The sequence below is a fragment of the Pomacea canaliculata genome, linkage group LG9 (genome assembly GCF_003073045.1).
Source record: "Pomacea canaliculata isolate SZHN2017 linkage group LG9, ASM307304v1, whole genome shotgun sequence".
Taxonomy (NCBI): Eukaryota; Metazoa; Mollusca; class Gastropoda; order Architaenioglossa; family Ampullariidae; genus Pomacea; species Pomacea canaliculata.
The window spans coordinates 7,652,752-7,679,105 of record NC_037598.1 but is presented as its reverse complement, the minus strand read 5'-3'; the positions used below and the strand labels follow the sequence as shown (position 1 = coordinate 7,679,105).

Sequence of the window (26,354 nt, the reverse complement as noted above, 5' to 3'; positions counted from 1 at the left end):
AAACGTACACGTGCGCGTACACAAGGACATGCAAACACCGAGTATTGCGGGAAGTAATGTGAGGAAGGGATCGAGAGGATACTTAAACGCGTACATCTAATTGCAAAGTCAATGAGACTTAACTAAAAATACAATTAACGATCAACACATTACTACGAGTACATGTTTGTATTTAAGCGTGCACGATCTCGATCTATCTCCTATATACGTCAGTGAATGGTGATGGTTGACGTCGTAAATGCCATCGATACTAAATTTAAGGGAATGTTATTAATTGCCATTTGAGTGATGTAAAAACAAAAAGTATTTTCATACCTCTTCACGTCTCGATGATAAGTCGAAGAGTATCAGAAAATGGCTAATGCTAAACATTTGATTATACAAGTAAATCTCCATCGCTCGTTATCTTTACTCGCCATACCTTTTTTAGTATTGCTTAGAACGCTATAACAAATTGTATGAAAAGTCAGTATCTTAAAATATATAAGCTGCACAAACATTCACATTTGATATAGAAATTCTAACTGCACTACTAGCCACGGAAAACATTGAAGAAAACGTTTAGTACCGTCTGCAAGGAAAGTAATTTTGATGGGTTTAGAACATCGAGCAGACGACATCTGTTTCCCGCCCGGAACTTATGATGCGAAATTTTTTTTATTGCGCATGCGTACTTGCGTTCGCGGCGAGAGGACGCTGCGATTGCGTGGAAACTACAACTTATTATTGTTTGTTGAATAACTAATTTATTGATGTCAGCACCATGTGATGAGCTTTCGTATCGTCACCAGTGAAACGTATATTTCATTATCTTATAAACAGGTAAGGTTTTGTGGTGTCTTTAATGTAAGAATTTCGCGTCTTTGTCTAGGGTAGAGTCAAACGGAATGTGTTTATTCAAATCGTGAGGATCTGAAAAAATATAAACGTAGATAGATACTTAATGTTCATTTATTGATGCGATAGTGTGTTATCCTAAAAGATAGATATCTTTATCTGGCATAGTTGACGGAGTTTATTTGGCTGTCGTCTAGGGTACTGAATGTTCGGTTAACGTAAAAAGCCTATTAGCTCTTGTATAGGAAGCCATGACAGCCGCCATGTTGGATATTTTAATGAAGGCCCTTTGCTTCCTGTTTCAGGATGTTTGTTTATGTCGTGTTTGAAACGTGGTATACAGATGTCGTGGCTTTCCTTTTAATATACAGATTTACGAAAGACTCGGATTAGTGAGCACGATGAACACTTTGGGATATATGCATCATGAATCATTATTAAAAAGAAAAAAAAGCCTACTAAATGCTTGTAAACACGAGTACAGGAGCACTACTAGTAGTAAATAGTAACAACCCGAGAACAGAGGCTGTTGGCGTATTACTATTATTTTGAGCTGTACGTATTGCAAGACTATTACAAATAATAGTTGAGAGGGCAGCACTGAGATGAAAAAATGCTAAACGCTTGTAAACAAACATAAGTACAGTAGCACTACTTGTAAATAGTAACAGCGAGAGAACAGAAGCTGTTGTTGACTTGTCACTAATCTTTTGAGCTATACATGTTGTAATACTATTACAAGAAGCAGTAGAGAGAGCAGCCTTGAAATGCCTATTTTTGACATATGTCTGGAAGGCATATTTTTAAATAAAGCATGCTTCAAATTTTTAAAAGAACTCTGAAAACATTGTGGTTTAATGTGTGGTGGCCTTAATCATTTCCTGTCCTTGTTTTCTTGTTTACTGCCCTTTTTATTTGAGACCATATTTAGGATTGGGGAACTATACTTCAGTTTCCTTTTAGCAGAAATATTACCATAATTTATTTAGTCTTAGACAGCTGTTGACACTGATACGTGGTAAATATGTGATTTTAAAAAATATTCAGCTTTTTGTAGTTGGAAATAAGTTGATAGATATTTGCACAGATAGTTTCAATAATCATCATTTTTGTATTTTTGATTTAAAATCAGAGTGGAAAGACATAGATTAAGAAATTATTTATCAGTGGTTTTGTTGCAGAGGCTTATGAAACTGTTACCTCTATGAGCACCATCTTCTGCTAGATATGTTAAATGCACCTATTTTTTTTTTTTGTCTGCAGATTGATATCTTTGGTATCCATAAGCTGTTGATGACTTGAAAGTTGCAGCCATGGTGCTGGATTTTGATGTGAAAACATTTTGTCAGAATCTGCGTGCCACAAAACCACCCTATGAGTGTCCTATTCGTAATTGTGGGAAAGTTTACAAAAGCTTCTCAGGCATTCAGTTTCACATGTACAATTTTGATCATGACAGTCCAGATTCACCAGTTCAAACTGCACGCTCAGGAAGCAAGCCGAACAAAAAGAAAGGTGGAAAATGGCACCACAGGCAAGCAAGACGGTCCCCAACACCACCAGAATTTTTTCGATCTCCTGGACGGGAATCTCTTTCTTATGCAGACTCCCAGCGTCTTGTTGAGATCAGTTTGGAGGGTCGACTGCATCGGATTGATATTTATGAACCATTGGAGATAATTTCTCAGGATGAAATTGACAACCAGGACAACACTGAAAAAGAAGAAAAGGCTGAAAAGAGTCCTCAGAAATCAACTAGAGGAGCTGAAAATGGAAAAGCAAATGGCAAAGCGAATGGCAAGGTGCGAAAAGAAAATATAGCTACAACTAATCAGCCTATTAAGTTGCCAGAGGCTCAGGTGAAAGTTCTTGATGACTACATCAAGCCAAATGGTATCCCACCAAGACCATCGTCCTATTACCGTTACATAGAGAAGTCTTTAGATGAACTAGATGAGGAAGTGGAATATGACATGGATGAAGAGGTAAATTTATGTATGCTGTTTAAATCGGTAAAATATTTTTAAGTATTGGTTTACGTCTATAGAAAATTTCAGAGGATTTTATAAGAAATGTGAACCATTAAAATCTAGAACATATAAATTTTTTGGAAGGGCTGATCATATTCATTTATTAAAATTTAGCTACTGCTTTCATGATTTTGACCAAAGAAAGCTTATGTTCTGTGGAACACTTGATATTTCATCAGCTTTAACCCTTTCAATGCTGGCATCAGAAGTAATCCACTGTGATATGCTCACGTTTATAAAGATTTATTTTTTTTGTCTTTATTTCAGTATAGACATAATGAATTTGAAGTATATTTTGTTCTCAAGTCTTAATGTTAAATTTCTTTCAGGATCATGCATGGCTTGAAATTGTTAATGATAAAAGGTGCACTGAGGGTGTGACTTCTATATCCCAAGAAGTGTTTGAAACGTTAATGGATCGTTTTGAGAAAGAAGCCTTTTTCCAAAGTCAGACATCTGGCAAAGATCAAGGACCCTCTATTGATGAGGATGCAGTCTGCTCTATTTGCATGGATGGAGAGTGTCAAAACAGCAATGTGATTTTGTTCTGTGACATGTGCAATCTTGCTGTGCATCAGGAGTGTTATGGTGTTCCTTATATACCTGAAGGACAGTGGCTTTGTCGCAGATGTCTTCAGTCTCCTTCAAGAGCTGTGGACTGCTGTCTCTGTCCTAACAAAGGAGGTGCATTCAAGCAGACAGATGATGGTCGTTGGTCCCATGTTGTGTGTGCTTTATGGGTACCTGAAGTGGGTTTTGCAAACACAGTGTTTCTGGAACCTATTGACAGCTTGGAACGCATTCCACCAGCACGCAAAAAACTTACTTGTTACATTTGTAAACAAAGAGGCTCAGGAGCATGCATACAGTGTCACAAAACAAACTGCTACACTGCCTTCCATGTGACTTGTGCTCAGCAAGCAGGATTGTTTATGAAAATAGAAGCTATCAAAGAACCAGGTCCAAGTGGTGTGGCAGCTGGTGTGAGGAAAACTGCATTCTGTGATGTACACACACCTGCTAACAGTGACTGGACTCCTATGCTTGCTGATGATGATAGTCCCACAAATAGCATTTCAGCTAAGGAGGCCAAAGCAAAATCCAGGATAAAAATGCGGAAAGCTAGGAAAATACTTGCAGAAAAAAGGAATGCTGTACCAGTAGTTTCAATCCCCATTATACCACAACAAAGGTAAGCTTGATTTAAAGAAGCACTTGATTATTTATTATTTTCTCTTAGCGTAAGTTTAACTAGTTAGGTAGTTAATGTCTTTAATTGTCATTATTATTCCCTTAACTGACACTGGCTGGACCCAGTTAAATAGCACTAGGGACAGATGGCACTCCTTGCAAAATACTAACTTTGGGGAACTATCTTATCAACCTGGTTGTTCAGGAGCACCGAGTTATGGGAGCAGTCATAGAGTGATGTCTATAACACATGTATATAACATTAAATTTGATTATTAAGATAAAACTATCATAACATGACTGAAAAAATGGCTTAGGTTTAGGTCGAACTGGTTTAAACCTAAATATTTTACTGACTGGTTGTATATTCCAGCTAGTTGACATTTGAAGTGGTGGCTGGAATTGTTGATACCTTATGATCTAGAAACATGTGCTTCTTTAACCTTTAAAGTTCTAAGACTAATGATAGCATCACAGTGATACATTCTTTTAAGGTTTTTTGGTAGTGTTAAATAAAATTTATTGATCAAAATTCAGAATCGGCAGGTTGTGTAAAACAAGATCTTGGGTACTTCGTGTACCAATTCAGCACCCTTTTTTTTTTACACCATAATTAAATGGCATTTAATCATTTACTGTTTAAGGAGAAAGTTTAACATACATGTTTGATGAATATATTTTCTGAAAAGTAAATGTAAATCAGTTAAGAATGGTCTTTTTTACAAGACAAAACATATGGCTTGTACTTGATTTTGTGCCTTTGTGAATAAGATGGATATATTTCTATTGGTTGTTCATTGTGTATAGGTAACTGAACATTTTGAATCATAGTTTTAGCACCTGTTTGTAGGGTCATCTACCTTGCCATATTATCCTAATTGCTAATTCGATGAAAAACATTCTCCTTTGTTTCCATTATATTTGAGTAAACTTAATCATGGTGAATTTATATAATTATGTTTCACACCCTTTCATTGAGCTAATTTGCCAATAGCTTTTATGTCTTGTACAGCTTTGCTTATTATAGTTCCTTTTTTAAAAAATTTTCAATGAGTGTTAAAAGCACAGTTTGTCAGTGACCCCATCTGTAGGACTAATTTTAATACATCATATGGCCATAAAGAGTTTCATAACAACCACAGTTATTTTAATATAGCAAGGAAGATGGGATATGCTGTGTATATATAGCATGAAATGTGTACATTTATAGCTGACATATGCCAGAACAGTTTTGATACTGTACATTGTTGCATTAGTCTTCAGACGTATAGTTTCCATATGAAATTTATTGCTTTTGCACACTTTTTAATCTGTAGAGCATATTCATTGAAATTAACTTCTGAGGAACCATATTGCATTTTGCAGAAGGTCAAAAGACCTGATTAAATTGTTGTTCAAATTAAATGATTAACATAAATGCATACATTTTGTCTTTACAGAAAGCTAGAAAAACATAAAACTACAAGATAACTTTAGTTTAATTTGAGGTTGTTTTTGTTTTCCTTTCCAAGATTAACTAAAATTGCTGCAATGGTGTCCATACCTAAGCGTGATCAATTTTTGAAGCGTCTTTTGAGTTACTGGACATTAAAGAGACAGTCTCGTTTTGGTGTTCCACTATTACGCCGCCTGCAGTCCAATCATATGACTCGTAACAGAGACCATGTAAGTTTTTTACTACTTTTTGTCAGTGTGCATATAAATGAATGTGCTTCTGTTTTTGAATAAAGAGTGTGTGTGTGTGAGAGAGATATATTTTAAATATCTAAGAAGAGTTTATACCTTATAACTCTTGATGGGGTGGCCAGATTGTGACTGAAATTAGCATGACAACAGTGCAGTCAGTCTTAAGAAAAGGTTATGGAACAAAGTGGCAGAAAAACACTACTGCTAAGTCTCTTATTATTGTGCCTGTTGCCCCAGTTGCAGAAAATGTTAAAGCTGGAATTCTGAATACATTCTGAAAAACAATTTTGAAGACATTTTAGAGGATATCTGTTTTTACCCTGAAAGCATATTCTAGTAGTATCTTATTATCACAGATGAAAAATGACAAGCAGAGTAATGCCCTTCGAGAGCAGTTGAAATACTGGCAACGGCTTCGACAGGATCTAGAAAAAGCAAGGCTACTGGTAGAACTAATAAGAAAAAGAGAGAAGCTTAAGCGAGAACAGGTAAGTAAGCATTACCGAAGATGATCTCTTTGGTCAGCAAGATATGACATTACTTTTTTTTTTTAACACCTGTTATAAGTCGGAATTAAATTTTCCATTAATATCACTTTTGTCCCTATGCAAGAAATCTGAATCAGCTAATATTTAAATGTTAAAAGAAAGAATGTCATCTATGATTAACACACGAGACGAAGTGTTTTCTAATTCTGATTGCTGTTGCAGGGACCAAAAGTTGCTTATAGACTTAAGTTGACTGCTGAAGCGAATGTACTAAGCATTACAAAAAAATTGTATTGAAAGAGAAATCCAGAGGTTGAAGTTTGATGAAAAAGAAGTGGTTTTTGTAAGTGCATCGATGCTTTACCTTTTTCTCTTGATTTCTTACAAGAGATCTGGGATATTATTGAAGTTGGACGATGATCTTGATTTCTTGCTTTTTTCAGTTGCGTTTGCATCAGATGGCACTAGAATTACAACTGCAACCATTTACTCTTCTGCTTCGTCAGACTTTAGATCAATTACAGGAAAAAGACACAGAGAGCATTTTTGCAGAACCTGTTTCTCTTGAAGAGGTAATTTGACATGCAGCATCAGTTTACAAGGAAATAATTAATTTTACTGTGCTTGATGATCTGGCAACAGTATATCAAGTGTTTTACTTGATATTTTGTATTTTAGTGATAAGAAAATGTTGGTCTCACTTTAGAAGGATTTTAGCCAAGTATTTTTGAGGTGAGGTCTAATTCTTAACGTTGTTATGATGGGACTTATTATAATGGCAGTGTTTTATGTGAGTGCTGCACGAAGTGGATACTCAGAATGCATGAGGGCATAAAATGATACCTTCTCTTCCCTCTCTCATGTACATACAAATCACAAAAAGTTACCTGTCTTATTCAGTCTTTGTCCAGTAAATATAATTGTGTGCTAGGACTTTAATTTCTATCATCTTTCATCTTGTCCTATATGTGTCATGCATATTTTCATGCAGGTCCCTGATTATCTGGATTACATCAAAACTCCTATGGACTTCTCCAGCATGAGAGCAAAGGTGGATGGTCATGAATATCGTTCGTTAGATGACTTTCATGATGACTTTGAACTCATTGTCAACAACTGCATCACTTACAACTCTAAAGACACCATGTTTTACAAGGCTGCACTTAAACTGAAGGAACAGGTGAGCCATGCTTTTGCAATGCACATCTGTTAGGATGCATTTGAAAAGACTTTAAGCAGATTGTAGAAAAGATAGTTCTTCATAGCAAAAGTTGCATGTATATTATAGTCAAGCATAAAGTGAATTATTTTCAATGCGGTATAGCTGCTTCTTGACTTGCGATAGAATGTGTCCCAATTAACTCATCATTAAGTTGAAAATATCTGGTTGAAAATGCATTTAACACACTTAAATGTACTGAACGCCATAGCTTAGTTTAGCTTGTTTTAAATGTGCTTAGAACACTTAAATTAGCCTGTGTTTGGACAGATTCATTTGGACTATAGCATATAAACTATACTATTTATTTAAAGCCTGTTTATAATAAAGTGCTGAATATCTTATGTAATTTGTTAATCAACATACTGAAAAAATTCACACTTTAAAATACAGGTTTTATAAAATACAGGTGAATGTATCGCTTTTGTATCATTGTAAAGTCTAAAGATCAGAAGTCACACTATCATATGCTAGGATCAGTTTATATTTTTATTGGATCTGTAAATTAGCATTATTTTTATTTTCGGCATGCATTTTTAGTGTGTCATCCTTAAAAATTTTAATCTAAACATGTTAAGGACTGTTGAATATAAGCACTAATTATCATATATTAGTGATTTATATGCTTGTACACAATGTCTATTTTTTTCCTTTTCCTTAGTACATGCAGATGTTAACCATTTTATTTTTATGATGATTTTCTTAAGACATTAGCTCTCACTATAGTTGACATGCTACCTTTGGTCACTGCTTCTGACAGTCTTGATTACATAGTAAATGCGGTGTTAGTATTTGTCATATTCATAGGCTGGTGGTAACAGTGAATGCTTTCAACAAATTAACAAAATCAGTTCTTTTTGTAAGAACTATAAAATTAATTACATTGGCTGCTATCAACATGCAATGCCTGCAGAAATGCACACGGTGTCTACCAGAGAGAACAAAAAAAAACAATTGTACTGAGATTTTATGTTAGTGAAGGGCAATGAAAAGTGGGTGTTTTCACATAGTTCAAGATTCAAAAGTATTATGCATTTGATTGAAAAGAAATGGTCTTGTCAATTAAACTTCATCCCATGATAGATGAAAATCTGTGAAGTAGCAGCATTATATATATTTTTTTATTATATATATATATTTAAGGCTTTATAAACCCTTCCCAGTCTCTTATTAACGTTGCCCTCACTCTTATAAACTCTTCATATGCTCTTAAATACTTTCTACACTCTTAAACTTATTTAATTTTAACAACATGTAAAATGCTATATGGGTACACATTGTTGCGGTTGGCCGCCTTCTGTTCCATCAGCCAACAGTGTGCTGTGTACAATCTTACATCGGCAAACTTGCACAATCGGTAGTGGGGTAGAGTATGGTGTATAGTACGGTATTCATCTGCTTATGAAATACCTGTACATAGTGTATTTTATTTTGATTTAATATTCTTTTAATATATTTGAATTAACGTTTTATATTTTTTATATTGCTTTACATTTTTAAGCTAAGATAAAATTATGTACATACCTCTACACTTCAAAATTATGCAATATAGCAAAAACTCTGCAATACAGATATTAAAAGTACTTTTTAAAACAAAACCACAGCGCAGTGAAGCCACAATAAGTGAACCGCGATATAGTGAAAGACAACCGTATGTACAAGACATGACTATTGCTTTTAGTGTATTTTTAAAATTGTCAGATTGTAGTATTCTGGTCAGTCTGTGTCATTGCTTCCTACTATATTAAGACCAAACAGAAAGGTATTGGCTTCCCGCACAAAATGCAATGATGTGGGCATGATAGTGTATGTTTTAAACTTTTAAAGTAGCTAGTGGCATTTACCTGGTAGCGGAAATGGAAACTCACAAAACCTTGGTGTTTTCAAACTGATTTTTGGTACATTATACCTCTGTTTTGTTTTGAAAAAAATACAATTAATGATTGGGCTTCTTCCCTCTGTTGTATTTAGTATTTTATTTTTGGGTCTGTCTTATTGCTCTGTGTGTGGAAGACAAACTACCTTAGACACTCACTTGCTTTCCAGCCATTTTTGACGAAAACAGTACCACCAGAAAATTCCACGCTGCTTACTGATTTTATGGATTGGAATTGAGAATCACATCCGACAAGAAGCAGAAAGATCACAAGTTTTTTGGGGGTTATTTTTTAAATCTTTGTTTTAGGGGTGAGGGGAAAAATTTTCTTTTTGAAAAATAAAGTAAACTTTGACAATACGCCTATGAAAAATCTGTTGAAAATAACACTTGTGCATTAGGTATGTTCAGAAATGGATAGCTGAGTGGTTAGAGCGCTGGCATCTGAACTGAGAGCATGCTGGTTCAATGCCCAATTAGTGCAGCAATCTGCTCCCGGTTATGGTTACCTGACTCAATAGAGGGTTGGGGAAGGTAAAACAATGAGGAAGAGGAGATGGGCACCACCCTCATGCATCGCTGGCCCTGAGAAAAGTGAGGTCTCTAACACCTTATCCGCCCCCCAACGACCTGAAAAAGTTAGGGTTAGTTACCTTTACTGCACCTTATGTTCAGAAAGTTCTTTTTTCACTAAACAAATCATTATCTAGAACTTTGCAATTACTTGTGATGAAACCTATCACCAACCATTCTCATGTGTAAAGTTCAACATGGCTGACAATGCTGGCCTGAGCTATTCTTATCTCTGTCTGAATGATAAGGCTGCAGATATGGATGGTGTTTTTTTATACAAATACAAGCAAATTCTCAGCAATTAACATTGATCTTTGCAGAAAAGGTCGTTCTCAACCACCATGATCGTAGATTTTTGCTAATAAATGTGGGTTTTTTTTTCAAGCTGAGATATTTATGCCATAGCACATTAGATTTTCAACAACAAGCAGAACTCACAATCCAACTTCAGGAAGAGAACATTCTGGAAACAGATCGCTTCATGTATCTGGTGAGCATTGTCAACAAGGATGGTGGAGCGGATGATGACATCAAAGGGGGCATCAACAAGGCCAGGCATACTTTCAACAGCCTACGGCCCATCTGGAACTCCCAAGCATTATCCTTCAGCAGTAAGAACTGCATCTTCAACACCAATGTAAAGGCAGTCCTGCTGTATGATTCTGAAACCTGGATAGTGACAAACACCATCAACAAGAAGCTCCAGACCTTTACCAAGCGATGCCTTTGCCATATTCTAGGAATAAGATGGCCTGGAAAGATCTCCAACAGCAGCCTCTGGAAAAGAACCAACCAGAATGCCACTAGTCAAGACATCAAAAAGTACAAATGGGGCTGGATAGGACACACCCTGCACAAACCAGCTGACACCATTGCCAGGCAGGCACTTGAGTGGAACCCTTAGGGGAAGAGGAGAGTTGGGAGACCAAAGCAGACTTGGTAAAGAACAGTAGAGAGTCAGGCAACGAAGGTTGGAACCACATGAGCCCAACTGAGGGAGGCTGCCCAAAACCGGATTCGCTGGTGAAGTGTTGTTGCAGCCCTGTGCTCCTCAAGGATTAACAAGGAATAAGCTAACAGTAGATTTATTTCTCAACCATGCAAAGTGCAACACAGGTTGACGAGACAAAAACTTCTTTATCTTTGTTTCGCAGCAAATAGAACAAGTTGGTAGTCACATACAATGATAGAAAAAGACTTTATGTAACATATATGCAATAGGTTTGACACATTTATATAAAAGTCATGTTAACGAGTATTCTAGCTTCTTGTCAGACCAAATGTGATTTTTTTTAAATAGGTGTTGTCAGCTGTAGGTGCCTAGTATAAAGAAGCTACACCTTGAAATTATAGCAAAAAAACCAACAGTACTTTGAAAAGAGAAGCATCTTAGGGACCAGTCCTGCCTCAGGCCTGACTAACAAGAACTTCATGAAAGAATGGTGTGAGCAGAGATCAGTGGTGCCATAATTTCATCACACCACTTTAGGCACCATGGCATGTGGGCACACTCCCTGACTTAGCTAGCCTGCCAGATCCAGCAGGTGATAGAAATATGTTGAGCTGCCCTTGACTTTGGGTTCTTTACAACACCAGAAGAAGCATTTTTGTTGTTGTTGTTGTTGTTGCTGTTGTTGAATTTCATCCCCTCACCCTCCCTTTCAGTGATGGCACGAACAGTTTGAAAAGGAAATGTGATGGTAGGGCTAGTACAAAGACATCTTCAACTAGCATTTGGTTATGAGTTGCCTTGGTGTGTCATTACAAGGCACATATTCTTTGGAAATTCATGTAGTCTTCTAATATTACATGTCCTCAAAAACAAAGAGCCCTTCACAACCAATGTATTCACATATAAAAGCAAAGGCAGGAGGCCACACGGTCCTTTGTGTCATCTTCCTCTTTGTTTTACACACATCATCGTAAAATGTTTTACTTGAGTACAATAATATGAATTTTTAATCATTTTGGGTATTACTAAAATAATAAAAGAGCTACTTAAAGTTTTAAAATAAACTGAATGTATTTTATAGTGGGCAGGATTTGATGTGATGTTTTTGATATTAAGGGCACTGATTAGTGAGTGTTGGTCTACAGCTTTAATACTCTGATAGACATTCATTAACGGCAGCTTTAAGTTTTACTGCAATTTGAATTTACTAGACCATAAGCCCTTTGACCCCTAAGCTTTTTTTTTTTTTTTTTTTTATGAAAGTACCAAATTTCAGGTTGTAATTTAAAAAAAATTCAATTCATGATGAGGGTAGTTAACCTGGTGGCTAATATAAAGTAGAGGGGAAAGCAATAAAAGAGTGGGATTGCTAGGTTGAATGAAAAAGTGCATCAGTAATGTGAATATTGTTTAAGTAATTTCCAAATTGCCAAGTAATTTCTGAAGCTGCTGTGATGAGGATAGCTGTCCCAAAATGAATTCAGCTTATCATACAAACGTTAAAATTCAGACTGGATTAGCAGTGGCATATGGCCCTTATCAGGCTTCATTTTCATATGTGCCAAGTTTAAGCAGTGCCAGTGGGGCTTGCACTGGATAGCCTGTTGTTCCCTGCTGCACTTTGCGGTATCTGTTCAACACTGAATGCCTGTTTGATTCCTATAAAACATGGGTTGCAAAACTTCATGAAACTGCAGTGCAGGCCAGAACATTCAGAAAAGAGAGGGGTGTAGCAGAGAGTTGAGGAAATAGGGGAGGGAAAGAGAGGAGATGACATATGCCTAGAAAGAAGTCTTTCACCCATTTAACTTGGAAATGTGTCCTTCTTGGAGTAAACTTGCTGACACAGGTTGTTTGATAGACTTGTCAGCTTTATTGCTTCTTAATGAATTCCTTCAGCAAGGAGTTTTTGATTAAAAGCTATGTGCTGAAAGCTCTTTTCAGATGAGTATTTACACTCTTACACACGTAAATCTGTGCAGACTAGTTCATGTATTTAAAAAATGGAAAAGGTTGGGCATTTTTTTTAGTGAGCTACAGGACTGCCACATGACCATGGGACCAATGCTATTGCTCTGCATTGATAGTACTATTCATAAACTATAAATAGTTTCTTAAATCTTGTGTATTTTTTTGATAATTCTCTTTCACACTTGCACTTTCTCTGTCTCACCCATAAATGCATGCATGTGGGCATATATACAAGTTCATGTACACATGCATGTACAAACACATACATGCTCCACCTCTCCCCAATGAATGCAGAAATTTTAAGCTTCGTGAAAATTCAAGAAGTTACATTTATTATGTATAAATAAGAAATGCTAAAAGATTTTTAAAAATTCTTTTTGATTTTATTAGGGTGGTACAATCATCAGAGCAGCCAAAAAACTTGCAGAGAGAGTGGGTTTTGATATGGAAACTGGTTTGCACCTGCCTCATCCTCCCCAAAAAGATGAAGCAGAAAATTTAGAGGACTGTGAGTATTTACTAGGAGGTTTTTTTCTCTCCTATTTTTTTGTTTGTAATTTCAAAATTTAAAAGTTTGAAAGCCATTTGATTTTAAATTTAATATTGCATTCAGCAAACGTCTTGACCATGAATTTCAAATGTATTAATTTACTAGTTGAATTTTATTTTGCATCAGGTTAGTTTTGAATTGTGGACAGGCTTGCATTTGAATTTGGGCAGTTGTCAATATTGAACATGATTAGGAAAATGCATGTAAAATTTTTACGTCTTTATTTTTCCAGTTGCTAGTTTCATGCACGATGTACGACAAAGTTTGCCTTTAGAGGAGCAGTTGCAGACTCTTCTTGACAAAATGGAAATGGCCAATACACAGCTGACAGGGGGTGAGTTAGTTTATTGATTTAACTTTGTGAGATAGGATATTCAAAGATGCCTTCCCCAGTTGTGCTTTAGATTTAGTTGCATTAACTTTAATTCAACCAATTTACTTACAAGATAGTTGTTAGGTTTGTATAAAAGTCAAGAAGAAAGCAAACATTCCTTTATTATTTAAAAGTACATTATGTTTGCAATGCACCTGAGGTATTGAAATGAGAACCATGCAGTCTGAATATTTGGATTTAAAGTGAGGCAGCATACATTTTCATTGTTGGTTTAAAATAATGTTAATCATTGGAGCAACATTCAGTCAGAATCTTCCATCCAGACATATTCAGTCTCCTTAACCAGACATCTTAAATACCTGTGTATTTGGTTATTAAAATCAGTTAGGATTTGGTTACCTTATGATAAAAAAAAATTATGGAAAACTTTGTGGGAAAGAGAGAGTGGAATAGATTGGATCATGGTGTATGTCTGGAGCCTCCTGCAGCTCTCTGTGTGGGTGGGCGGAGAGGAATGTACTCGTGATTTGTTGTGAGCATTGCATTGCATGCATCAGCTCACTAAAACGTTTAGTACAAGATCGAGAAAATGTTCATACTTTGGAACATAGGGTGGATGATGAGACATTTGGAGGTGATAGTTGTTAACATATCCTTCTGATGTAGTTTTGTTGTGGATCAGCAGATTTGCATGGACTTGAGTGAAATAATTATTGTGAAGTATGCATCTATTTATTACTCCAATGTGCTCATGCAGACGTTTCAGATGCTCCCTGCATCAGATGAGACACATTTGGGCACCATGTCTTTTTCTTGTCTTGCCCATGTGTCTAAAATGACCTGCCCTATCACTTAGCACACTGTACACCTTTGAAGATTTTAAGAGTAATCTTAGTAGACCTGCCTGTATTTGATCACATGGAAGTCTTTTTCTCATTCTCTCCCTCTCAGACGTGAATGATCTATATCTAACTGGCTCTTCTGGTCTGTAGCCAAGTGCCAGGTTTGATTTTAATACCAATTATTAGCCAATTATACCAATTACTAGAGTGATAGATTTAAACACCCTAGTGAAGGGACAGAGTGTAAACTAAAAATGTTTTGCCAACATATTGAAAGAAATGAGAAACACAAAGTTACATGTGCTCTTGCAGGTCAAAGAGCCAAATTTGCAAAGAACATTCGGAAACAGATAATGCAGGTGCGGCGCAAACTGTCTATGCAGAAGCGCAAAATGGAAGCAGCAGATTCAAAATCTCCTGATGCAGGTAAATCCTCAAAGCTTTAAAAAAAAAATTTTCTTGAAACTGCCGCTTTGTCCATTTAGTTCCATCATTAGCATTAGTCTGCTATGAATGTGTTCACATTTTTTTTTTTTTTTTTTTGAAAAGTTTTTAAAAACTATAATATGCAGTGTGGGTGCATATGCCATTTCTTTGTTTCTCCTGTAACTAGCCCATTTAAGCTGTTCCTGAAAGAAATTGACAACTGTTAAAACAAGATGAAGGTTAGCTTAGTAAGCATACTTTTTGTCACAAGCTAATTGGCTTGCACAGTAGGGGATGTTATCAAGATGCTGCACATTTCAGCTTCAACGGGTACAGATTCAGAAGGCCAGGATGAGTCTCCTCAGTCAGAGACAAACCATGTTTCTACTGAAGCTTCTGCCACAACCTCTAAAGAAAAGATGCCATCACCATTAATGAAGACTCCTGTACGAGCAGGAGGACGAGGTGTTGGGCGGGGCAGAGGAAGAGGAAGAATGGCAAGTCGAAGTGAATCAGAGTCAGAACCTCCAAAAGTGATAGCTCGTGAGCTATTTTTGTTTGTTTTTGTTGGGATTTTTTTTTTTTTTAATGAGCGGGGTAAAGTAAGTAATGATATCAGAGAAGTGTCTGCTGCATATATGGGAAAGACAGTTCCTATAATAATAGGGACACCAGATTAGGCGATAGGAGTCAGTAATAATGCTAAATGTGGAATAAAGAACTGTCCTTTAACAGAATGTACATTTGGTTTCATAATCATACAGTTGCACATTAAAGCACTGATGTGGTTGAAAATGCATACAGAAAAATGGATGAAGCAGGCTTTTGGTTGCAGATGAGAGGGGCATTTCAGCAGACACCACCAAGCTAGGTGCTGCTGGACAACCTGAGGAAGTGAAAAATGCAGGTGTCTCGCATACGCCCTCTCCAGCAGGAGTCAATCGTCGCACGGCAGTTCTCCTCAACAGCAAGAAAGCAGCACGCTCAGCTCCTGCCTCATCCTCCCTGTCAACAGCGCATGCTGAGGCGCCATCTAGTCCTCAGCCTACCCCCAGGAAACCTGGCCGTCCCCCCAAAAACAAAGGCCAACACTCTCAACATCCCCACGTTGAAATTGTCGAGCCGAGATCTCCTGAGTCTATTCAGTCATCAGGGCCTGCTAGCCCCCTGGGGCCTTTTTTATCTGGCCGCAAGCGATCAGCTAGTCTGGGCCATTCATCAGAGACAGAAACCAGGCCTTCTCCCCCAAAGAGAGCCCTTTCGCTGAACGACTCAGCACTGGGTGCAATAGGCGACGGTCCAGATGGCCCAGACTTGGCCAACAGAGACAGTTTCAAAACATATCGCATCCGCAACATCCGCTCTTCCTCAGAGTCGGACAGCACCTCGGAGTTGAGCTCAGGTGACGAGTCTGAGAGTTCCACAGGCAGCTCCAGCAATCAGAGCCCATCAGGTAGGCCAGTCCTACTTTCATTGATCATGCTTTTCAAACCTGCACTTGTTTTTCCTAAAGTGGAGCTCGGAGCAAGGCTACAGTTTTTATCCTGTCAGCATGTTTTAGTATTTTTTTGTTGTTGAGCACAACATTGCCTTTTTGATTATATTATCAATCATAGACTCCTTGAGGTTTTTGTCATCATTTGTGCTTATACACTTACCATCCTATCATTTAACTTTTGGCCTGCCAACATTTTGCTATGTTTAGGAAAGATAAACTTCAGGTTGTCCATTAATTTTGGCATTAATTTCGATATCCATGAAACCCAAGTGATATTAAACATACAAAAGCTTTGCTTTTAAACGTATGTTAAGCTTTGCTCGGAGCTGCCACAGTGCTGACTTTAGCATTTTTATGCTTTGTTGTTTCAGTGTGAGTTTGGGATGTGTGGGGAAAGTATTGATGCTTTTAGCTGCTCATTGCTCCTTGCATAGATCTGATGAATAGCACAACACAAGTTCACTTTTTTTGCAGCATATGAAGAGATTTTGTAGCCACGATCTGCATGGCTTGAGGTTGCCTTTGTGGGATTTCTAGAGCAGATATTTTGCTGCAACAGCATTTCTTCTTCATTTTACTTCGGCCTTTTTTTTTTTTTAAAGACAATGACCATATTTGAGAAGAAAATCCATAAATCTTTTTAATTTACAGACTTTGGTTGCAAGGTTGAAAATTAAAGTCATCTTTTTCTCAAAATCCAATTTATTTCAAGTGAAATAAAGATACAGCATACAACTATAGGCATGTGCTAAGGGCAGGAAAGATGGTAATGTGACAGTCCTAGAAGGTGTGGACCATATGGTAAATAGGATAATTTTGCCACATAGACAGTCTGCTAGTGTGCTAGATAAACAGTGAATGATTTAAACTTTTGTGGAAGTGAAGCGGCATGCTTATCACACTGCCATTAATGATCACAGAAATTGCGCAGAGGATGCTTTCTTTTGTTTTATGCTTTACTTCCTGACAGAATGGGCGCTGGCGGACGCTTTTTGCGCTGCTTTGGCATGCAGTGAAATATATCCTGTTTATTATTTATTTAATTTTGGTTGCCAAACTTATGTGCCACATGCCAGTGTCTAGTTCATTATCTATTTTGCCACACCACTGCCGTCAAAATCGCCTAACTAGACTTGCATTTCTCTTATTGCCCACACCTGTTGTGGTGTATGCATGCAGACAGTTTCTGTTTTCACTGTTTGGACAATTGAAAAAAAAAGTGTTTCTAAATTTGTGATAATGGTTGCATAGGAAGGTTGTGGAAGTAGTGTGCTATTGTATAACACTATTTTGATAGCGCTTACACTTACCAGAAACAAGTATTGTGGAGAGTGAGAAAAGGCAGACTATGAAGCTCTTTCATGTTATAAATTTCAAATACTTCATGCTCGTATGATAGCAGTTTGTTGCCAGGAGAATGCTAAACTGTTGTGGGACAAGTTTTAAATATTTTTCTCTCATTGTTGCAAAAACATCTTTTGAAGTTCTTGCAGGAAAATTCCATCAGTTTAGGTGTCAATGAATACTTTCTTAAACATGCACTTTTCGTTCACCGAACACACTATTTTACATTATGTTCTTCACATGGTGTATTTTTTAAAAATTCATTATACTGTTGTTTTGTTTATATTGTGAATATATAGTCCCTCCTTTCAAAAGATAATTGTTTAGTCTTGAGAGTAGTTTGCTTGTAGTTTTGCCTTCCATACATATTTTTGTCCTTTTTCAAAATCCAAAATGTGATTTCTTTTAGACATTTCTTTTCACATACAACAACAATTTAGACTTCATTGACACAGTCTTTCATGTTGAGATCCTTTACCCACCAGCAGAAAGCATTTTGGATGGTATGGTTGTACATACATAATTTGTGTACCATTTATCGGCTTACGTTTGCTTACCTTACTTACTATTTAGTCATGTTGTCTGGTATCTCCCTGTGTATTTTTATCCCTCTCCCTTCTCGGCCTGGCCACTTACGTTTGTCGCTGTGCTGTGCTTGCCGCCCGCCCTGCCACCCCCTGGTTGCCTAGACGCTAACTCTGAGGCTACTGATGTCACCACAAACGGGCAGCTTGAGCTCGAAGCTCAGGAGGATGGCTTAGATATCGGCCCCTGCTCGTCCCCAGGTGTCGCCTCCCCTGCTTCGGCTTACGCCCCCTCACCTGACGAAAATTCCCCAGGTGAGCCCCTATTGCACCGCTGTTCCAGGGCACTTTTTGATCTTTGGCAAGTATGGTGTCCTCACTGGCTTTGCTTCTAAATGTGTGTAGGTACTGGGGTGGTAGTAAAACTGGGCTAGACACCAGGTCACGTATTTTCTCTGCACTAACAGTATCTGCTATTCCATGAGTGAAGATAAACCTCATTGTCATCTTTCTTAGGTCTTTGTCATCGCCTCTTTTCACAGATTATCATATCCTCGAAACTATAGTACTAACTCGCGTAGGAAAGACTTTTACATTTCTGTGCGTGACGTAGTTGCCATGATGTACCAAAGTGATGGGAAACCTTACAAAGCATTGGGAAAAAAAGGATACTGAGAATTGTTGTGAGCTGAAATAATTTGTAAGCAGATGATTGGATAAAGCCCAGCAGCTTTGATCTATTTGGATACGCTCAGAACAGATGAAATTTAAAGTTATAAACGTTGAACAAGATAACCAACATTCATTCTAAGCAGGTTTGGAAACGTTAAAATCTATGTAGGAAGTGCTGTGCTGCTTCTTTGATGCTGCTCCTTAAAATAAATAAAAAATATAATCATTTATTTATCCCACTCGCCTTCAACATTAGAGCGCAATCATGATAAATCTGCCATAACATGCTTTATGAGCTTTATTTATCGGATTAGTCTGGTTTGCTGATTAACATTATGCATGTGTGACTGTAGTTGCACTTCTCTCTTTTTTTTCTCTCTCCGCTCCCTTCAATGTGTAATAAGTTTAACATTCATGTTATAGGTTTGTGCTTGACTTAATAGTTTAGACTAGAGCTTGCTACACTAGTAGAGGGATATTAGGGTTTGTCGGGTGGGTAATGTCCAGCGATATGCTCATTGAAACTTGCGTCTTTTTACGTGTTGAACATATTTGTTTTGTGCTTTTGTCCTTCAGCCTTTGTCCTTTAGAACATAACATGAATTCATCACAGCTCCCATCGTCTTCAGCAGCATAGAGGGCATAAAGAATGGCAAGATAAAGTCAGATACATATTGTTAGATACAGATGACATATAGTCTAGTGTGAAAAGGATTGCATAAAATGAATATTTTAATATTCCAGATATCTTATAATCAGACAGTGTACAACAGTTAGAGAAGAGATTTTATTGGTCAGCTGGATGAATTATTAGCAGTGCATCGGAATGACTAGTGGAAATAAAAATGAGAACATGTGTATGTTTATTTTTGTCACCCTTACCCCCTAGCTAGAACCTAGTGTTTACGTCACACTCTAGCCTTTAGACATCAGTGCTGCAGTAGGGGTGGGCTTGAGATGGCATAGATTTTTGGAGGTAGGGGTGTCGCTGGTGTGGACCAGCAGGCCTGGAGGAGGTGCTTGGCACAGGAACTGAAGCTGTCCTCGGGTGGCTTATGAACCGCAGTTCACAGCTGAGGAGAGAGAGCGATGGTCACTGTGTACCTCTGTGTCTAGAGAGATCACCATCTCTGATTTTCAGCTCGTCAAAGGCGAAGCCCCAGTGTTGATTATGACGACTTGATTACCTTAGAGCCCCTGGACCTGGTGTGGGCCAAGTGTCGGGGTTACCCTTGGTACCCAGCCCTGGTAAGTAGCCTGCTTACCTCTCCACCTGCCACGCCCCAACCTCCCACATTTCTCTGGGCCTGAGCACTGCTAGGTTTTCGCTCGTCGCAGATCCGCACTCCCACAGCCGACGCTAGGCGGATCGCTTGAGTCATATACTAAAAGATTTTTAAAAAAGCATCACTGTGTGTGATCACATTATCCCGCTTTTGACAGCGTGTATGTGTTAGTCTGCCTGTAGCATGGGCTGCGGATGCGGATCTGCAGGCAAACGGGAGTCTGGCTTTCCTTTCATTTGCGTTCAGCTTAACCTCTTGGTGCTTGTGACCTTGGTTTGCATTATCCGCTATCCTTTTATCCCCCTCCTCCTCCCTCTGTAACTTCGTATTCTTTGTGTAATGACTTCTTGATGGCTGGTGACTTCGTTTATGCCTACATGTAGTAAAAGGAAATGCATTTTATGCGTGTTTGTGCGCGTGCGTGCGGGTGCTTGTGTCATTTGCCATTCCCTGTACATACTACTTTTTTTGTTATTTGGTCAGTCTCCTAAATGTGTGCATGTTTTAGTGGTGTTTGGTATCCTCGTGACCAAGGAGAGTAAACGTGTAGACAGCCAGGGATTTGCATGTTGTTGGTTTTATGTCTTTAGTCGTCCTTCCCCCTTTACCATCACCTCTTCTCTTGTCACTGATTACTTGCGCTGCTGTCGATAGGTACTGTCACCGACAGTATAAAATCGTACCCTTAATTCATCATGTGTGCTTAAGGCATATGGAGGTCTCATTCCGACAAAGAAATGTTACAAATCTTTGTCACTTGAGCCGACCAGCCCCTAAATCAGGAAGAGGTAGTCCTAAGATTAAACGAGACTCAGAGTGAATGTGCTCACATCGTCTTCATCATCAGAACTTTATAACTTCAGAACTAAACATGGTTTTAGAACAAGATGTTTTTGTCCTTAACTGTGTTTCGGTACCTTTCGTATTGGGTGTCATTTAGCCAGACTTTCAGACCAGGCAGTCTGTGCTGGAGGAGTGAAAGTACTTTAATATAATCCATCAAAAGGCACTATTAGGTCTGAGGATCATAATCTGACATCATTTAGCAGCCGGTAATTTCTCGTGTCTGGACGGAAGTTTACAAGTACAGTTCTGTTGATAGTCTTGAGACAGATCATGTCTAATGTCCAGAAGTTCTGTCTGAACAGTAACGTTAACTGGTCACAAAGTGTTTAGTCGCCTATCATTTCGTTTTGTCTACTCTCGCTTCAGAGCCCCTCATACAACACTTGATTAAATTTCTGGCACACTAATCAACGTTTTGTGCCTTAGTTTTCCAGAATTTGTTTATTGGCAGCTGTAGGATATTTCAAAGCAAAAAAGAATCAGAGCAAAATTAAATCAGCAAACAAGTAGACTTCTGTTGTCTGATACAATAATCAAAGTGCCCGTACTTTGTCTGCCTCTGTAATGTTACAAATCTACAGCTACATATACCGGTAATTTAGTAAATGCGGTTTGCAGTGCTTGCTTTTGTTTGTGGAACTTTGCTCAATTGTGTATAAAATAAAAATCTCTACCATTAGAAACTAATAAGCTTTCAAAACTTGCATGCTTCTTACCTGGGGAGATGCGACAAGTGTAGTTCTGTTGTAGTCAGTGACAGTGTATGTATTTTACAGGAGTTTTGAAATATCAACGATCATGTTTGTCTTGATAGAGGTTTCTGTGCTCCTGCTGTTGCATGCTTTTTTGCAGGGTGGGAGGAAAACCCCATCACGCCACCCCATTATAAAGGCAAGCGTTAGGCCATTATAAAGCAGTGGCCATACTTCAAGCGTTACACCCGTTATAAAGCTGTGTCCAGTCATACTTCAAGCGTTACACCCGTTATAAAGCTGTGTCCAGTCATACTTCAAGCGTTACACCCGTTATAAAGCTGTGTCCAGTCATACTTCAAGCATTACACCCGTTATAAAGCTGTGTCCAGTCATACTTCAAGCATTACACCCGTTATAAAGTTGTGGCCAGTCATACTTCAAGCGTTACGCATTTCGGTCTCTTTCCCCATGCCTCATCAAGATTAAAAAAAACAACCTTTGCTTGATTTCACTACAGTATGACATGCCCAGATTCTGACTTTGATGCTAAATTTAATTAAAGCGTGATTTCTTGTTTGCCGACTCAGATGTCTTGGCTTTTTTTTTTCTGAAAACATTCTCTGTGCGTTAGACTGAACTCGTATACAGTCCGATTAGGACATAGAGTAGCGCAAAATGAGCTGCATCAATATGAGCAAAATTTCTCACACGTATTAACTAACCACACCACACGTATGTAGACACTGTACTTTGTGTCTCCATATATCTAGTCCGTGATCTGTTAGCGTGGTTTTCTCTCGCGGGCAGACTACGAAAGAGAAACTTCCTTTGTCCTTTACGCGCGCGTGATGAAAGAGTAGGTTGTGCAGTTGGATCTAGTGGTCGCCATTGTTTATTTGATAAGTTGTCAAGCCGTGAGACTAAAGGAAAAGTTAACTTCTGCTCAGAAAAGATATTTCCTAACTTACATCGATGTTAAAACCCATACTAACAAGCTTCAGCGCAGACATTCTTCTTTACAATACGTGCTTTATAATGGGGAAGCAGTTCTTGCCATACTTTAAGAGATTTTCACGAAATAAAACTTAAGGATGTGGAAACAGATCTTTTTTTTTTTTTTTTGCTGTTGAACATGTCTTGTAGATCTTTTACAGGGTTTTTAGCGATTAACGCTTGAGAATAAGATGCATTTTAAAAATAGCCTGTAAGTTGTCGATGCTTTATTTTTGGTAGATCATCAACCCAAAAATGCCAAAGACAGGGTACTTCCACAACGGCGTGCCAATTCCAGTGCCACCCGATCACGTGCTGGAGCTGCAGCGCAAGTATGACGAGACCGTCTACCTCGTCCTGTTCTTCGACACCAAAAGGACCTGGTGGGTACTGCCGCTTCGCGTTTTGAGGTTCCACGCTTTTGATTTTCACACTAAGTGCCGTTTCCGTCCCAGCAAGGTCCATAACACTGGCCCTATCTGTCGAATATAACTGCCACGTGATCTTTGGTTAGTGCCCGTTAACACGGTAGCAGTCAGCATTATGCCCAGGTAAATAGTCTGGGTCCAGTCTTGCAGGCTTTCCTCGTTTGCAGCAAAACTTACATTGTCAGATCACATGCAAAGGAAGATCCTTTTCATTTGTCGTAGCAATGAATATGGCACAAAAAGTCCCGTAATATGTGAAGTACATGGCTGTGTCTGGCATTTGCGAACATTGGTTTTGCCCATTAGGTCGAGTAAAGTCTTTTCCTTGCATTCAGAAGTAAAGTATTTTGCTAGCAAAAGTGTAAAGCTGATTTGTGTAGGAAAGTAAGCTATAAATAACGTGGTTGTGTTGTAGACGGTGAATTTTTGATCGACGTCATTGTGCCGTGTATGTTGCAGGCAGTGGCTCCCCAGGCAGAAACTGGAGCCGCTGGGCGTCAACTCGGATCTGGACAAGAGCAAGTTGATGGAGAACAAAAAGCCCAACGTGCGCAAGGCCGTGCAGAAGGCCTACGAGAAGGCCATCATCCACCGCTGCAAGGTCAACGGCGAGCCCAACCCGCTCTCTGGGGATTCCAGCTCGGAAGGCTAGGATTCAGCAGCACGCATTGTGTCAAAAACAAAACAAAAGAAATGGCAGGGGAGCGGGGTACAGTTGAGAATGCGTGTGGTAGTGTGATAGTTTGAAGGAAGGAGTGTGTGTGTGTGTGAGAGAGGTAGAGAGCAAAAGAGCTATCTGCAGTATTCAGACTCTAGAGGGCATCACAGTGCGCAGTGACTGCATTTTCACTAACGCGGATTTCGCTGGCGACCGTTTCCCAGAGTTGGTGAGATGGCGAATGAAGCTGGAGCAATGTGTACGATCATTTGGCCCAGTTGGCAGACGTGACATTGTGGCCAACAACGACAGCGTAATTGAATGCTTTATTTTTCCAGACAGAAGTATCGGATCTGCTCAGAGTAGCAGCATGCGAAGCTTCCGCACATAGATTTGAAATCATCATTCATCTGGTTCCATCATTTTGTTAATATTCGTATTCTCAGTAATGAGATTGCATAGCCTGTTGCAAGGCGCACATTTGTTGATAAACATGTTTGTTCATTGCATTATATATGATACATATTGTACATAATACAAAGGACATCTCACCTGCTTATCCACTTCCATCCATTCAAGCAGACATAAAACATTACAGATGTCTGTCCCGTTTTTTATCGGTGAAGAATGAAATTTTACAATTTTTTTTAAATATGCCGACCCGTCGGAAGACCTCAAGCACAGCACTGCAACAGGGTGAAAGAATGTGGCTAACCACCCAAGTGTACGATGATCGTCTCCTTTCAAAGATATTCTTGATATTGTGTATTTAGGGTAACAGATCTGCTGTCTGATTGGAAAGTGTCAAGCCTGTTTTTCCCCATGGGTTGCTTTATTAATGCTGTAACACTGCATTGTGCTGTGGTGAAAGGAAAAAGTAGACATTTTAGTGCGTGTGTTGTTGGTATTAACCTTTTCGACTTAAGGGCACCAGTACCAACCTGTTTACAAAATGTTTCTCAGGGGGCACTATTTATATTTTAAACATTTCTAAATTGTAGCCATCATTGTATCGTTTGTAACCGTGAAGTGTCTTCACGCCTTGTAGGAGTACAACAGCTTGAGTAGCTAGCTAGCTTGTATATTAACGGACCCCTAGCGTCTGTGTATCTGCCTTGCAATTTTCTCTTGCGTTTATAAAGTTGACGTATGAAATGGCTTCAACGTGTTTATCAGAAGTCCGCTGCCGGCATCAGATGTCAGTTCTCAAACGCCACAGAAACCGGAGAATTTCGCACGTGACCAGAGATTTTGAGCAGTGGGACAGTTCGGTTCTAGAAATCCGCAAAGAAGATAAGTGGTGTCGGGAGTTTATCGCTACAGTGGCAGCTCAGCGTGCATAACTTTTGAGTCCACTCGGTGGGAAACAAGCATTCTGCATCTGATTAAGAGATTGCAGCGCCTAGTGATGTCGATGCCACGGATTCTGTTTTCAAGAGAACAGTTCACTATATGTGTGTGTGAGTATGATCAATAAGTCATTGGCGTGTGACGGTTGCACGGTGTTGACCTGGAGATGACAAGCTCCATCCTGCCTATGGCCGTGCAGTCCTCGACTGCAATTCTAGACGAACAATATACGCTTGCAAAAGTTTTTTTTTTTAAAATCAGTAGCAACAAAAAACCCGTTGGCGTTGCATTTGAGAACAAACTGCCTGGAACACGCAGAGTGTCGTATACGTGGACACGGTTTGAGTGTGTGACACCCTAACCCCTGGTAAAAGAAACTGGCATGGTGGAGACTTGGCTGTGTGCGTGACAGAGAGCCGGCACAGAGACTGAACGCTAGACACGAGATGAACAGGAAGGTGCGCCTTTGTAAGCCGCCAAGTACGGTCGGCCGCGGGATGTTGCGCTGGAACAGCAGCAGTGGCAAGTGTGCGTGAGACGATGGGGGAGGGAACTAACTTTTAGAGTAGGTCAGTTCGAGGAAATATTACTGTACTAGTATAAAGTAAAATATTACTATATGAAATTCAAGTCGCGTTGCCTTCTCAAACTATAGAGTAATATGAGTTTGGTGTTATTCATATATGTGCGGGTTGGTAGGAGGAAATTGATATTGAGATTAGATGCAAGGTTGCAAACGATGTTACTTGTTGGTCCAGATATATCAACGTGTCTAGAACAAAGCCGAGGGCAACATCGGAGAGGCGTTATACCGCGTGATCGACGTTGATGGTATGTAAATATGTAAAGTTAAATTTTCAGATGGTTTGATGTGGTCGCTTATAGTTCATGCGTTTCGTGTCTGCCTAACAGCTGTAAGAAGAAAGAAGCAGAGAAACGCTTTCGTTACGTTCAGTTGTTGTCGCTTGTTTTGTTTCGCGCGTATCTGTTACAGACATGGCCGAAACATATTACAGTGTTCAATTAAAGCTATCGTTAATTCGAAGGAAGCACTACAAACTACAGCGAGCAGGGTTATAAAATAT

At 38.8% G+C, this 26,354-nt stretch overlaps 1 protein-coding gene across 4 annotated transcripts; it reads left to right on the top strand.

The window, feature by feature from the left end:
• The first annotated feature begins 674 nt into the window (after positions 1–674).
• Positions 675–26,354, top strand: LOC112571590 (peregrin-like). 4 transcript variants are annotated; one of them, XM_025250684.1, is made up of 16 exons: positions 675–822; positions 2,101–2,822; positions 3,197–4,059; positions 5,570–5,723; positions 6,101–6,232; positions 6,676–6,804; positions 7,224–7,412; positions 13,214–13,331; positions 13,606–13,707; positions 14,862–14,975; positions 15,297–15,518; positions 15,811–16,428; positions 18,507–18,656; positions 20,155–20,261; positions 23,074–23,216; positions 23,721–26,354. In XM_025250684.1, exons 2-16 carry the CDS (start codon positions 2,151–2,153, stop codon positions 23,911–23,913), a joined length of 3,906 nt encoding a protein of 1,301 aa, XP_025106469.1. In that variant the 5' UTR covers positions 675–822; positions 2,101–2,150; the 3' UTR covers positions 23,914–26,354. The 4 variants fall into 4 exon arrangements, with proteins under 4 accessions (XP_025106469.1, XP_025106471.1, XP_025106472.1 ...); XM_025250686.1 differs by lacking the exon at positions 18,507–18,656; XM_025250687.1 differs by lacking the exon at positions 20,155–20,261 and having other exon boundaries at positions 23,721–23,858.